Source organism: Argentina silus (assembly GCF_951799395.1).
Source record: "Argentina silus genome assembly, chromosome: 16".
NCBI lineage: Eukaryota > Metazoa > Chordata > Actinopteri > Argentiniformes > Argentinidae > Argentina > Argentina silus.
In genome coordinates this window covers 10,060,980-10,076,784 of record NC_139670.1, presented here as the reverse complement: position 1 = coordinate 10,076,784, position 15,805 = coordinate 10,060,980, and the positions used below count along the sequence as shown (strand labels likewise).

At 43.9% G+C, this 15,805-nt stretch overlaps 2 protein-coding genes across 4 annotated transcripts in view; one reads left to right on the top strand and one right to left on the bottom strand.

The window, feature by feature from the left end:
• Positions 1 to 1,233: 1,233 nt before the first annotated feature.
• On the bottom strand, positions 1,234 to 6,547 carry dhrs7cb (dehydrogenase/reductase (SDR family) member 7Cb). The gene is made up of 7 exons (XM_083687811.1): positions 6,500 to 6,547; positions 5,155 to 5,311; positions 4,648 to 4,760; positions 3,522 to 3,732; positions 3,174 to 3,266; positions 2,471 to 2,653; positions 1,234 to 2,179 (listed from the first exon to the last, which is right to left on the bottom strand). The coding sequence occupies exons 2-7, from the start codon at positions 5,306 to 5,308 to the stop codon at positions 1,974 to 1,976; spliced, it is 960 nt and encodes a 319-aa protein (XP_083543937.1). The 5' UTR covers positions 5,309 to 5,311; positions 6,500 to 6,547; the 3' UTR covers positions 1,234 to 1,973.
• Positions 6,548 to 7,897: 1,350 nt separating this feature from the next.
• The window catches only part of LOC310816855 (myosin phosphatase Rho interacting protein), a 34,558-nt gene continuing 26,650 nt past the window's right edge, over positions 7,898 to 15,805 (top strand). For all 3 annotated transcript variants that reach the window (XM_083687177.1, XM_083687178.1, XM_083687179.1), the window contains exons 1-3: positions 7,898 to 8,806; positions 12,995 to 13,072; positions 13,562 to 13,627. In XM_083687177.1, the coding sequence (XP_083543303.1) occupies positions 8,684 to 8,806; positions 12,995 to 13,072; positions 13,562 to 13,627 (267 nt within the window). In that variant the 5' untranslated portion in view covers positions 7,898 to 8,683. The remainder of the gene's footprint in view (positions 8,807 to 12,994; positions 13,073 to 13,561; positions 13,628 to 15,805) is intronic.

Here is a 15,805-nt window from a genome sequence, read left to right as displayed (position 1 = left end):
TGAATCCCCAGAGGACAGAGTGACCTGCAGCACGCAGAACCACGGAGGCCAGCTGGACTTCAGACTGGGACACACACATGAATGCGTGCATGCACGCATGCACACACAGGCGCATGCACACACACACACACACACACACACACACACACACACACACACACACACACACACACACACACACACACACACACACACACACACACAGCTCAGACGAGGAGGCAAGGACTTCTGTGACTCCTCTTCATTTACATCACAACATCACAGGGAGGGGGCATTACAAACATGGCCGCCGTCCTCCTATAACATTTTGTCCAGTGATTTGATTCTATGATTTGTTATGTGTTGTGTTATCAGTTTTGCTGCTTTGATCACAGTGCTTATTAATGTAAGGGAGTTTGGTACTGTGAGCTGTTCTGCAATCAGCCAAGTGACCAGAGCATATGTGTGCGTGCGTGCGTGCGTGCGTGTGTGCGTGCGTGTGTGTGTGCGTGTGTGCTGCATGTATCAGTACTCAGTAGGATCAGGGTTATTTTCCCATCATTTGTTTTTACTCAAGTAATCATGCTGTACAGTAGAGATGATGATGATGATGGCCATGATGATGATGATGATGACGGTGATGATGATGCGATTGTGACCTTAGAAGTATGATGTATGACCTCAGGAAGATAATCCTAACTGGATAATGCCAGAGCTCAGCTATCTCTCTCCCAGCCCACCAGTGACTCTAAGCCGTGAGCATTACTGGACCCACAACTGGATTGGCATCATGTCAATACATAGATATTACTATTTATCTGTCAGTCAAAGATCTCCCTTCAATGGATATGATAATGTATTATTATTGTTGTTATTATTATTATTATTATTATTATTATTATTATTATTATTATTGTATTGTAAACAGAGCACTCATGCTTTCTGTTGGTCTCAGTGTGTTTCCCTGGATTAATAAAGGTTGAATAAAAAATAAAACATTAATAATTGATGTAAGCAGATGTTGGTGTCAGACAGTACATCAAAATAATATTAATGTTAAAATCAACAATAGACATTTTCCCAGATTTATTTCACATGTAAAGTACCAGCAATGCAATAAAATGATTTTCATCCTTTTTATTACATTATATTATAATAAATAACACATGTACTTTAAATGTACTTCAATACCACATAAATTAAATAATTGTGAAGCATAGGATTATGCAGTGTTTGGTTAAAAATTAGGTTAAATGAAAAGCAGACATTAACAATCACAATGTTCTTTTACTATATAATGAAACATCCTTATCTCTGTAAACACATTGCTTTGTATTTTTCTTGCTCTAATTAAAATGTATCATGTTCATTTTTTCAGTTAAGTGAGAACAAAACAACTGAATTTGGATGTTGGTGACAAAGGATGACTTGGCACGCTTCTGCAGCCCTTTGATTTGGCTTGTGGTCGTGCCATGAGAATACAATGATAGTGAACTACCACCATCTACAGGACACAAAGCAGATTACATTAGTCTAAAGCTGCCCCATATTTCATCATTTATTGTTTCAAACCAGTACAATTGAGGAGACATACAACGGTATCCAACCAATACTCTGAACCTGCTCAACCTAGATAGGCTGTCTCCGCATCCTAATCAGCCAAATTCATACCTCATGCAAAGGACTAACTCGTTTGACTGACCTGAAAAACTATAAGGATGACTACAGTTCAGTATCGCATGCATGACTTTAAATTGTGTTTGTCTGTGTTTCTTATATTCCATCTTTGCTGTGTACTTGCCTATTTGTCATGTCGCCTTTGCAAAAGAGAATTAGTTGTAAATTGACCATAAATAGACAGTATACTTTGTTGCCTGTATCTGTATTGAAATCAGTTTTGCAAATCCAAGCGATATATATGTATATATAAGCTTGGCTGCGGTACATTCTGTTGTCTTTCTCTGACTTTTTCTTCCTCCCCTGTTTCTCCTCTCCTACATCTCTTCAGCCATGTCTGAGTCCTTCACTCCGGCTGCCACCACAGCGAAGAAGACCGAGGGGAAGAGGGAGCGGAGGTAGAGAGCGGCCCTCGGGATGGGGTGGGATAACAGTACCTCCTTCCTCTTCCTGCTTACTGTTCGCACTATCTCATTGGCCAGAGCGGACGGGGTCACTCCATGGGTCAGCTCACTTGTGATAACTGCGGAGGAGATTGAAGAGTGAGCAATGGATGAATCAGCCATTAGTACACACTAATATACTCACGCCAGACATTACTAAACAATTAGACATTATTAATTGATTGCACATTGCAAGATCAATGCCATAATCTTTTATATCATCAGATCAGTAGATAAGTAAAAACTTACAGTATATGGTCACATTTTAAAAGGTTGTGCTTTGACTCATAAACTCCACAGAAGGTTGTGCTTTGAGTCATAAACAGTTTTACTTGGCTACCAATTGTTGTTTTATGATTGTTCAGACTCACATGCGGCCAGAACCTTGTTGGGTTTGGGGGTGGGGGTGGGGGCTGGGGTGACGGTGGTGGTGGGGGGCGGGGTGGAGGTGGTGATGAAGGTGTGGCTGATGGTGCTGACTAGAACCCCGTACTCCTCCACTTCTGCCCGCAGGCAGTCAAAGAAGGCCTGTACCGCATGCTTAGAGGCAGCATCTACACACACACACACACACACACACACACACACACACACACACCCATGCACGCACACAGGCGTGCGCATGCACACACACACACACACACACACACACACACACACACACACACACACACACACACACACACACACACACACAGGAGAGGCGTGACTCAGCAGTGGCTGGGCCTCATTCCATACATTGCAGAGGAGATACTGTGCATAATCATTATCTTGTACTCCTCCTCAGGAATCCTCCACACCACACTGTGAGAATATGTTGCAAGTTCATGTTTGAAATTCTATAGCGTGTGTATCTAAATCATTTGTGATATCTTTAAAGGCGCAGAATAAAGAAAATATCGGCACATCTGATATTGTCACTGCAGGTGTAAACAGAGTAGCATATGAAACTGTAAAGATGCAACACTGCTTACTTGCAAAAATGACTGTGTTTAATAATTCCTGACATGTCGGTCAAGAGACATTCTTCAAAGTGTACAGGCAAAACTGGTGAAGCCGACAATACAAACTCACAGGACGTTCTGAAGGGGACAGCCAGTCTGCCATGGATGCTGTTGACCAGTAGAATGTGACCGTCTCTCCTCGAGATCATAGTCGGGAGGACACCTGCAACATCAATTATTCAATCATCAATCACTTTCATGCAACATGGACATATTCTCAAGGGAGAGCCATGCATGTCTTCATACTGTGACAGTATACTGTAATAATTCAAACCTTGAATTACATGTACTGTATGTGTGTTGTACCTGGTGGAGGTAGAAATCGGAGGACGGGCTTATTGTATCTTTGATACCATTTCTCATTCCATTCCATGCGTCAGAATTAGTCCTCCGATTTCTACCTCTCAACAGCAAGTACCTTTGGCTAGAGTGCTGGGACCAAAGTAGTTGATGTCCATGATGTTTCTGTCCAGCTCCAGAGAGACAGACTGGACCCGGGCCTTCACCTTCATGCTGCTGTTACAGATGAGCACGTCCACGCAGCCGTAGCATTCCACCACCTCAGACACCACCTCTGGCATGCTCTCCATGTCACTGAAGTCTAGCAGCACCAGCTTGGGCGTGAAGGTCTGAGGGGAAAGACAGAGAGGGGTGTTGATAGCAGAGGAGACTACTGTATGGTACCAGGGGGAGGCTGGTAGAGGGTAGATGTCTGAGGACGGGTTTGTTGTAATGCATGGAATGGTGTGAGAAAATGGTATCAAACGCATCATGTTAATTTCTCATTCCATTCCGTATGAGCCCGTCCTCCGATTTCTACCTCCACCAGCCTTCTCTGCCTGGTACACTACAGTACCAGTGCTTTAATGTAGTGAAGATTCAACCACTTTGAAGGCCCATTGGATATGCTATGAATGGAGGTCAAACTTCAGCAGGGCGGACAGACTGTCTGGTTTATCTGGTCATGCTTGAAAGGATAGGAGTATTATAATGGTTTCTGTCCACAACTGTGATTTGAACTGTGACTACTTAACCCTCACTATGCTCTTACCCTAAAACAATATCAAGAACTAATGGTTGATGTGTTTGGTCATCAGTTATTATGAAATCACCACTTTCTAGTGTTGGTGTTAATGAAATGCAGGGTTTTTCCATGTATACACAACTGTTCTGACGCGAGCAAATCAGATACCCAGTGGACAGGCTCCTGTCAGAGAGGATATCCTGCCATTGTTTTTGACCAGAGGAGGAAGCGAGGTGACGTGATAGATAGAAGAGAAACGTTTGATAAAAGCTTTAAACTGAAACTGCTCACCAAGGACCCCAGACTAACTCTGACTTAGTATAATTCTCTTTTGTCCTGTTCCAGATCGCCCCATAACCCCTTCCTGGGTATTCTGGTCCCATATCTGTATGTGATTCAGAGGATGCTTGTAGAAGTAGAAATCAGAGGATGGGCTCCTTGTAATGCTTAGAATGCAATCAGGAATTTCTCATTTCTACCTCCACCTGCCTCCACTGATGTGCTTCAGCCAACTGCTCACCACACTTGGGTCAGCCCCGCTGGTCAGAGAGTCATACAGAGACTCCAGCTTATCCCAGCTCATCCCACACAGGATCAGCCTGGCACCACCCTGATGGAAGAGACGCGCACACTCTGGAGGGAAGGAGAGAGAGGAAGGGAGAGAGGAAAGGGAAGAGGAATGAAAGGGAAAGAGGAATGGAAAGAGGAATGGAAGGGAGAGAGGGAGGATCATAGTGAGAGGGAAGGGAGAGAGGAAAAGAGAGGGTGGATCACAGAGAGAAGGAAGGGAGGGAGGAAAAACAAGAGAGTGGGAAGGAGACGAATGTTGATGGGGAAAGATGGAGAAAGTGCCTTAATAACAACATTTAAGAATCATAATAGTCACACTGTAAACAAACCTTATTTTCAGTAACTACCAAATCACTTTGTTTACCATTGAACCGTGACACTTTCTGTGCACTCCAGTCAGATTTTTTCCATTTGAATTTAAATTGAATTCAGAGTAAGATCATGATGAAACTATTACCACTGCCTACTCCGGACACTGCATCAGTAATCACCACCACTTTGTTCCGCACCATGGTCTTGGACATGAACTGGATGATCTCATTGTAGATGTAATAGATCCCAGCAGCCAGCACGATCAGTATGGGCAACACCATCACAGAGGGGACAGCCATGGTCTGTTAAGAACAGAGGGACAGCATTAGCAACATTTTATTACTCAACTGTATGTTTTATGGGGTGACTTGACTGTGTCAATGACTCAGACATTTCTAGGAGTGTTGTGATTTGGATTGTAATATAAGTTCAACGTCTACCATGAGATGATGAATCATATTTTAACATCATGTACCAAATAATATGATGACGTTCTGTATGAAGAAATATTAAGACAGGGGCAAAGGGCAGTGTAAAATGATACCTTTCTGATTTTCAATTAGTTGAGGAATGAACCTCAGGCTATAAAATAATGCTGGTGTTCCCTGGATCATGACTCTCTTACAGTGACCAACATTCAAACAATCTTACATTTATTAGGAAAATGACATCAGCGTTAACATGTGGGTCCCATTTCAGCATGTGAAGTCATTCAGCTTTAATCTGAGCAGTTGTAGGGTTATACTGTACAGTGTACACGTCCTGAGCATAGATAAATATGTGTGCAAAAGTTTCAACCAATTCCCAATCCCTATCCCTGGGCACTTTACATCTGACTGGTATGTACAGTGTTATGTATGGCACTGCGTGTATTAGCAGTATGGTTGCACCCCTGCTTTAACCTTTAGGCTAGAGAAATATGCTCACAGCTATTAATCTAAATCATGCACAGTCACAGTAGTTGCAAAAATGATAGACAATGTTTTCCCCGTCTAAACGTATAGCTATCCAATTTGTATTGGGCCTACAGTACTATGGGGTGCATGTGTTTCTGGTAGCACTGCTGACACACTTTGCCATGTAAAGTGTGTCTGAGGACAACTGCCTGCTAAATATACTCTGGCCTGGACCAAGCTGTCGCCACAAAATTCCTTGCACTGTGTCACCTCGAGGATATACCAGCAGTCACTGGATACCCCAAGGACAGCAAATAGGGACGTGTACAGGGTACTGTATGACCTTACCTGCCCTCTAATAGGAAATACAACTCAATACAACTTATTCTCTTGTTCTCAAACACAAACGGTGGATTTGTGCCACTGCCTACATATTCAACAGCATAGGTGGGTTGGGTTGACACAACACCAAGAGAGGGTTATTGCCTTGTCTGGTGAAGACATGGCTACAGCAAACACACACACACACACACACACACACACACACACACACACACACACACCTGTAATCTAGGTTATTCTCGGATCACTTACAGCGTACGTAAGGAGCTAATCCTCCACCGGTAATGGCTGTTGTTTTCCGGGTTCAGTTATTCAGTTTGTTAACTGAGTATTAGCCCCTCTCTCCCTCTCTCTCGCCCCCGTTCATTCACTCAATTCTATCTCTGTGTGTCTGTCCGACCCACTGCTTCAGTGTGGAACTTGGTGCTTAGAATAGCCCGTGGCTGAGTCAGCCATTAATATACACTTGCCACTTTTTGTTGTTGCCAAGGGGACAAATGGTATGACAACCCCCTCTGATAGACTTAAAATAGGGGACTGTTGCACTTGTGGCAAAGCATGTTACTGTCAAGTCAGGGGTGTGTTTTAATAAATCAGTCATAGCCACAGTAAGATAATTTACATTTTCAAATTAACTAATACAAATATATCCTACTTATTAGTATATCAGTATAATACAAGTCTATTGTTTTAGCAAAGGATACACAAAATATGTGGAACATTGGTGGAAACGTGTGTGCTAGAACCATTAAGTTGTATATCTAACATGGTTAATTGTCTTTAAGATGTAAATAACTATGATGCTTACAATAACCATATTGTTAGATTCACTAAGAATCAGCTAGTTGCAAAGCTATGATTATGAATGATTCAGTGTGATTGGATTGTGTGCAATTTGCGGCAACAATTGCTGAAACTTAAATTTAACTGTGTGAATTTCTAAAGCATATTAGATTAGTTTGTGATAGATGTGTGCATATACTCACATAGTCTTGATTGTTATTTGAATTGGCTTAGCAGTTATTGTCTATCAATCAATATTTGTTATCAGAGGTCCACTATAAGCATCCATGACTGTGGTGGTGTCCCCCTCTGTATGCAAATGGTAGAAATGTTTTGGTCATTTGTTATAAAAATGGACAGTTGGTGGTCATATGATGAAAGTGGAAGTAGGACAATGGTAAATCATGTTTTCAGTGTTTTAATTGTATCTATTAACTTGAGTTTGTCATGACTAGGAAGATTAGATGAAAATGCATGTTTTCATGTGTGCATGTCTCACAGGTAACACATGACATTGTATCCTCTATTATCCTAGATTGACGCTCTCTAGGCCAGATGGACTGTCGTGGGAAAATCTGGAGGATAAACTTCCTAACTCTGTTGTTTGACCCCGTAGTGCTTATTCCATCAGCAACTGACTGGTCCAGGGTTGCTTTGGATTTATAGTTTACAATGTGCTTCACGCTGGAAAAAAGTAGGAAAATCTGAACCTGAATCAGGTTTCAAATGCATAGACAATATAATAAGCAGGCGGCTCATTCCCTAGCAAGAGGGCGTTGTAGAGCTTCTATCGCGAGACGCCATGAAATTCCAGCAGCAAATCTCTGAGCTCGCGACCTCCCTCCATTGGGAAACATCTCGCCCGAAAAAAGGAAGAAAATAAGCCCACGGGCGCAGCTAGCCCAGCTAGTTATGGAAACAAAACCGAAAAACTCGCTGATGCCTCAGTGATCCGGCAAGAAGCGCTTTGCCGAGCACGGTGTTTCAACCGGGAGTGAACAACGCAGAATATTTGGATTTAGGACTTTTTAACCCTTGCTAAAAAGATAAGGGAGATGATGCCATTAGCTTGCTGGCTAACTTGCTAGCCAGAGAAGAAGCAGTGGGTAAACTTCGCAAAGAGCGACTGCTGCGATTGGGATAGCTTGCACTTAGCTAGTTACCCCTACTTATTTTACAATTTCTCCTTCAAATGGGCACAGGTTACCTCCCAATGGACGCTTTTGCCTCGGAGTTTGAGGCTGCTAACACTGTGCAATTACCAATTTTGCGGCTTTCATCATAACAATCGTTTATTGCAATACAACTAGCTAGCTAGCTTGTTAATTGCTCGCTGTTCGGCTTTGTGGATAGGCTACACAGGCCATCACGTTCATCACAGAATGGTATCTAGCTAGCTTGATGGCTAGCTGTCATGAATTGGAAAACATAAATTGGGTACAACTAAATGATATAAATATTGAATTGGGATTGTGTGTGTACAACTCAACGGCACACAAAGCTTGCTTGATAGATAGTTATTTTGACCATGCATTTGATCGCACGGCCCTTGCTCCAAATTGGATGAAAGAAAACAACGGGATTATCCACTGTTGATTGTCGATTTTTAAGAAAAAAGTATTTGCATTTGACTGTGAAGGGAGGCGAGATACAATGTCTACTGCAAAAGAGAATCCTTGCAGGAAATTCCAGGCGAACATTTTCAATAAAAGCAAATGTCAGAACTGCTTCAAACCCCGGGAGTTGCATCTCTTGACCGATCAGGATCTGAATCAGGTAAATGCATTGTTACTACACTGATATTGCCGCATACTGTACTTGCTTGTGTAACTAAACCCATGTTGAACTACAAAGTAGCCGATTTGGGGCTGCGAGCGACACATTTAGTTGATAAGTTGTGTAACAATCGGCTGTTGGCAACATTGCAACCAGCCAGTCAAACTTGCAAGGGAACTTTTCATAGCAACTACATCATAGGTTATTCATAAGCAGATTGTTAGCCAACAAGCTTTTATACGTGACATCTCTTGTCCTACTTCAACAAGTTAGGTAATTCTGGTGTTTATGGCTTTTATATAGGCTGTTAACTGTACATAACACATACTGCTCTCAAATGAAGTTTAATCATTGTAAAGCCTCGTAGGGTTTTTCTTTTTGGTTAACCAGTTCATTACATTACAGGACATATTTAATTCTTCAGCCAGGCATTCATTGTGTAGGCCAGAGGTGATTTCCTTAGACACTAGTGAGCATTTGTTGAGAGCAGTCCTTCAGAGAAACAAGTGCTCTTTCCCCTGCCGCAAGTTGGGAATGGTAGAGAGGTTTGTTACTAGTGATCCTCAGACTTATTGGTGCTTTTTATTAAGCTGAAACAATAGATTACAACCTATGATTTAGACATTGCAATCCACTAGCCTCCTAGACTTGACCTGTCGCCACTCAAGAGGATTCATTGCCACTCCCCTCTATGAGTCCCCGACTTTGTCATTATTTACAGCATAATGCCTTCAGGGTCTTTTGAGTTGACCAAATATGTTGATGGACATTTTCTGTGCTAGGTGGACAATCTTTCACAGAAACACTTACAAGATAGCACAACCTATTTTAGGAGTCTCAATACGACACGAGAGAATGAAGAAAATGGATGTTCATGTTTTCACCTCCCTTGTGTCTCTTTAGGCTACAGTGATGTACCCATGGTTTCCTGACCCCGTGAAGTTGTGAATGAGAGCAGTTCTCTCTCTCTCTCCTTCTCTCTCCTTCTCTCTCTCTCTCACACACACAGATCATTAGTTAGTCTGTGTTGTGTCCTGTAATTGATCCCATGCGATGAGGTCCAGATGGGCCCTTGAACATGGCTTAAGAGCCAAATAGCAACGTCAGCGTCCTTTTTTCATGTGTGTGTGTCTGTTTTTTATTGTGAGTGTATGTGTCAGTTTCTTTCTTTGTGCGTGTGTGTGTGTTTGGCGGCCTGCTTATGATTACTGCAGGTTAACCCCTTCAGAGCTGGACTCCTGAGTCAGAACTGGAGTCTTAACGATTACATCACTTCCATAATCCCCCTGAGACCCAGCCCTCACTCTCTCTCCAAGGCCTTTATGACATCACTAATAGAACCAGAGAAGCTTCTTTTGGTCTCCATGCAGGTCTTGAGATGGGTGGGTGTAGTCCCAGAGCAGTAGTTCCCAAATGTATTTTGTTCCGTGACCTACCTAAAGCCTTTTGAAACTGTCTTGCTACCCTCTAGATGAACCAAAAGCATGTTTATCGCCCAAGTTCAGCCTTAGCCTTTGACCCTACTGTCCATGATCAACCATTTTGGAAACACTGGCACAGGAGAATCATTATTGGACATTGTAAACAATTATTGTCGAAGAGCTACCCTCATAATCCCTAATATAAGATCAACTTCTTTGCAATGAGTAGGCTATACCAAAATAACAGAAAACTGTTGATGGCTCAAAAGCAGCACTACCAAGTAGGGCTCTTGTAGATAAACTTAATAAGCCCATCAGAGGGCTTCAAACGTCATCTTAATGCTGTTAAAACACGATGAATGGCTCCAAAAAGGATTCATTAGTCTAACTGAATTTGAGCCCCAAATTAAACGAGAGCTATTTAGGCCTTGAAAGGAACCAACCCCGACCTGCTAGCCTAACTCTCAGCCACCATTTTCACCATTTGATGAAACCATGAATGCGACATTGAAATAGGTAGGCCAAGCCCACATGGAAAAGCTATCCGAGAGGAAGGAGTAGAATGTCGAAGAACACAGTATCCAATATAAACACTCTCTTTGTTTTACACACCAAGGATAGAAGGTAGACAGGGGAAGGGGGATGTTGAAACTGATTCTGCTATTGCAGTTTGTTTAGTCTTATAAAAGGACGTTTACTTCCCTTAAGCTTGAATGCCTGTAACCTTAGTTTCGTTGTTGTTGTACTTGTAGCCAAGTTAGTCACATGACTGTTAAAAGCAAAACTAATTTGTTGGTTTGTTAGAAGATAATCCTTCCTCGGGCTGTTTTCTGGACCAATCGCTGACGCTGAAGCGACCTACCCCAGGCATCGTAGAGGAGCGAACACATACAAAGAGAGAGATGGTGGGAGGCAGGGTACGATGGGAGTTCAGAGGGAGGGAGGGGGGAGGGAAGATGGAGGGAGTAGGGGAGGCAGTGGAGGGAGGGAAGGGAGGAGATGAAGAGCTTGCGAAAGGAAGTGTGGGGTTGGGAAACTAGAGCAGAGTTTCCCGGAGGTTGTTGTCACCAGTGCCGGTTCAGGGCCAGGCCTTGTGTGACCCAGGGCCATAGACAAACAGAGTTCAGTTAGCCTACGTAGATTTTCTGATAGCTTTATGAACCCTTAGAGGGGGTACCAAGTGTTCCAAGACAGGTCTGTTGGCTACATCCTAGTGAAACTGCCAAGTAGAATGTGGCTGTGATGGAATGATTGGTGCCAGCATAGAGGGTGCTATGCAAAATTCTCTATGTCGCTGTTAAAGCCAAGGGGATGCCATTACTGGGTGAGGTTGTGAACGTTCCGATGTCCTTCCCCACTAGTCTGATTCCCAGCCGTGCCTCCTCGCCTAAAGCGAGTCTAGGTCCTCACTAGACGGGGGGGGGGGGGGGGGGGGGGGGGGGGGGGGGGGGGTCCCTATTAATACGGGATCTACCAGCGGGTCCTCCTGAACCACCGTTTGGTACCCGCTGACAGCGACGGGCTGGCACCTCCAGTCCCCCAGGCCTGTGCTGGAGAGGAAATGCAGAGTTGACCTCACTGCCGGTGGGAGGGCTGAGAGCTAGGGAGGAGGGAGGAGGGCTGAGAGCTAGGGAGGAGGGAGGAGGGCTGAGAGCTGTGGGAGAGGGCTGAGGGAGGAGGGCTGTGGGGTCACTGGAGGACCACTGCAGAGGAAGTCGTGTGTGTGTGTGTGTGTGTGTGTGTGTGTGTGTGTGTGTGTGTGTGTGTGTGTGTGTGTGTGTGTGTGTGGGAAAAGTTCAGGGGTGTGTTGTTGCCGCTCCTCTCTCCAGGCCTCCTGGCTCCGTGGCCCGCCAACATCGCTTCAGGCTACAGCCATAGCTTCTCATGCTTCATTTGTCTCTTTTTATATCTATCACTTATCATTCTCTCTCTCTCTTCCTGTTTTTGTCTCTCAGTCAGTGTGTAGACTTCAGAGGTGCCATGAAATCGTCTGTCATTGTTGCCAAATTACCAGAAATCTTGATTTATTCTATCTAGGTCACGGCACGTTTTCCCAGTTTTCAAACCACCTTTTAGAACGATCCAGTTCATCTGTTTGCTTCTATAGGCTGTTTATGCAAGCTCCGACAAGACATATAGATTTATTACAGACATGCAGGGACACGGGGTAGTAACTGCAGGACCGATATCAGCTTAGACTAGTAATAATCGTACGCTTTCTTATTCCAGGTGAGACACTAGCCTAGATTAAAAAAAAGAAGAAAAAAAAAGTCCAAACAGGCATGACAGGCTTGGTAATGTTTAACACTGAAGGCAGAGACAGATAGACACTACGATTTAATGGAGAGCAAAGAGCAGCCATTTTAAAATGCCTCCCCCTTGCCCTGTGGGAACAGGCACCATGTTAATATGTTTCCAGATCTTTTGAACGAGTTTTGGGTTAAACAGCCCGGCCTACATGAGACGAAGCTACATTGATAATGCTTTTGTTGAATCACCACTGATAGACAGGCATTGTCCTTCACATGGACAACTCATCATTTTATAGGCCTGCTCATCTGCTGTGAGGACATTTGAAGGAAAGGCATCATCAAACAGAGCTGATTACACAGAGAGGCTCCCCAACTGATTGTGTGTGGTTTTAAATTGCCTTGTGAGAGGGGATACCACATCTGGACCCCAAAAGGCTGGGGTTTCTCTCTCCCCTCCCCTCTTCTCGCCTAGTTTTAATGATTGCCTAAATTGCATCGTTTTCTCTCTTTTACAGGCCAAACCTATTTATGGCGGATGGCTGTGCTTGGCCCCTGAGGGAACAGACTTTGACAATCCAATGCAGAGATCCCGGGTAAGAGCATCCGTGTGTGTGTGTTTTTGTGTGTGGATAGAATGGGGGGAGGTGCATATAACATTCTCTCAAAATGTATGACACTCATACATGTAGTTATCAGGGGAGGGCTGGTGGAGGCAGATATCGGAGGACGGGCTCATTGTACTCCATGGAATGGAGTAAGGAATGGTATCAAATACACCATGCATTACAATGAGCCTGTCATACTACACAAACACTATTCCCACCATAAAACTGTAATGAGTGGGCATACATGAACTTTCACCCTGAGGGGAATGTCTCTCTTTTAGCATCTTGTGATAAGAAATTTCAATGAAAGTTCAATGTTTTGTGGTCTGTAGTTTGGACTCACTCTATCTCCTGTTTCTCTACATAAATGATGTAATGATTTACTAACAGGTAAACTGTACTGTTAGAAATGGTTTTCTTACAGTTAACTAATGGTGTTATAAGTGAATAAGCAGACCTGTTCCCCTCTCTCTACAGAAATGGCAGCGGAGATTCTTTGTGCTATACGAACATGGCTGCCTGCGTTTCGCTCTGGACGAATCGGTAAGGAGACGTCACACAACTTCTAGAATGTCTCTAAAATCACAATATCCTGCTGTCGTTTCCACATCTCACATTCTGATTGACTTAAAAGTGTGCTCCAGCCTTGCCTTCCCTCCCCTTACCTACCTAACACCATCTTTAAGCTGTAATTATAATCTTGATGTAGTTTAGTTTCTCGTGCCTGATTGCTTCATTGAAACCTGGGAGCCATTGAGTGGCTGGGAGGAGTTGGAGGTTATGTGTGTGTTCTGTAGGAAGTCAAGCTGTGAAGTTGGTATCTAGGCCATGCAATGCTATCAGTGCTACCTGGAGAAGTGATGACTGTGGTGGGTTCTTATCTGAGGGAGCTGGGCATGTGGTGTTGAAACGGCCCCACCCAGCCTCCCACAGAGCTGCCCTGTCACTGCAGAACCTCAAACAAGTACGTAGAGAGAGAAAGCGGTACAGAGATTTGGAGAGAGAGAGATCCAGACAGAATTGGACAAAGGGAGGGAAGCCAGATGGAAAAACTGGGAAAGAAAAGGGTGAGAGAAAGAAAGAGGTTGAGAAGTCCGTTCATGGCGTCCCGTGTGTGTGTCACTGGGGAATGTGACACGGGTGACCAACCCCTCTGGCCGATCAGGCTGGAGATTAGGCTGCTTGTGTGTAAACAGTGAGGCCCACACACTGCCTGCCTGTCAGAGACACAGACATAAGGTTCACAATGGATTAGTTGGTTGAAGCTTGGTGCTCCTGGCAACACTAGAATATGCTACATTTCTTTGAATCAAAATTACTTATGGTAGTATTATGGTTGGGCAGGTATAAATTATTCCTAGGGGGATAAGGTATTTCAGAGCATACCGGTTTATTTCTGTCAATACAGTCTCCACCTGTATTTTGCCATTATTATACCCACCAGCGTTTGTTTAATAAACATCGTCCAAACATTGTACACTTGCACACAGGCATCACATTGCAATAACCCTTGTCTGAGGGCAAGGGGTGGAGGAGGTCATACATCTGACCTTTGGGCTGGTAACGATGGCAACGATGGCCAGAGAGAGAGAGAGAAACGTCTTACCATAGATTTGCTTGAGTGAGTCATGTTGAAAGTCTGCTAAAACCTATGACCGCATACCAGGGTATTTTGTAGGGAAGGTATACCGGTTTGAGAATCCTAATACTGGCCCAAGCCTAGGTAAGAACCATTGTTACATGTTAGAGGCGGGGAGACCTATGTCTGTGTGACTGACCAGTATGGAACCCTGGCCGTCAGAATTCTGCTCCCCAAAGTCTCCAAAACATTCCGCTAGACAGTGAAGATGGTATTCTAGCTTCCGACCCGAGGAGTGACAGTTGACCTTCATACTGTCGACACGACAGATTGCACATCATGCGTGGACACGGCTCAGAGCACTACTCTGCACTCACTGTGCTCTACACTATGTAACCCAGTGTCTGATGAATAAGAGGGATAGTTAGGTTTCCAATATAGGATCTGACAAGTGAAAGCAATAGAGTGGAAGCAAGTGTATCTGGTCCCTTAAGCTCTCAGTGGCAATAGAATTGAGTAATGGGCTTAGGGGGCTCTGTTCAATCTCTCTCAGTCATCTCAGTAGTGTAGATAGTCGATGTATCCTGCATCTGTACAGATGTGAAAGAGCAGGACTGGTGAAAAGCAGACATATTGTTGCCATATTTCTGCAGACGAAGGCGAGGATGCTAGGAGAGGTGGCTACTTTGGACTATTGAGATGCGCTAGTTCCCAATCTCTGTTGCTGTGTGTGGGTGTGTAACATTTGGTGATGCAGGCAATGTGTGAAGTCGCATTCACTCTCCTCATTTTGTCACTGCTCATCAAGTGATGACAAAGGGAGTGTGTGTGTGTGTGTGTGTGTGTGTGTGTGTGTGTATATTTCCATTGTGTGTGCGACTGACACCCGTTCGGTGTGTTACAGCGTTTTCCTTTGATTGTGCCGGTAATTCCAACACTGTTAGCCTCATTGTCTTCCAGCCTTTTCATCTGCTCAGGGAACACTCCGGAAGGTTGGGAAACTGGGTCAGGAAAATGGCCACTTTATGCTCCCCTAGAAGAGGATCTCTCTCCAAATTTGAGCTGATAGGATGGTTTGTGGTGCTGAGATCACGAGTGTTTACCTAAACGGTGATCGCTGAGGAATGGAGATAGATAGATAG

Excerpts from the sequence above, each read along its gene's own strand:
- dhrs7cb (XM_083687811.1), bottom strand. The coding sequence starts at position 5,308 with ATGGCTGTCCCCTCTGTGATGGTGTTGCCCATACTGATCGTGCTGGCT. Across the intron at positions 4,761-5,154 it reads AGTGTCCGGAGTAGGCAGTG|AGTGTGCGCGTCTCTTCCAT; the intron begins GTAATAGTTTCA and ends CCTTCCCTCCAG. Across the intron at positions 2,654-3,173 it reads TGTCCCCTTCAGAACGTCCT|ATGCTGCCTCTAAGCATGCG; the intron begins GTGAGTTTGTAT and ends GTGTGTGTGTAG.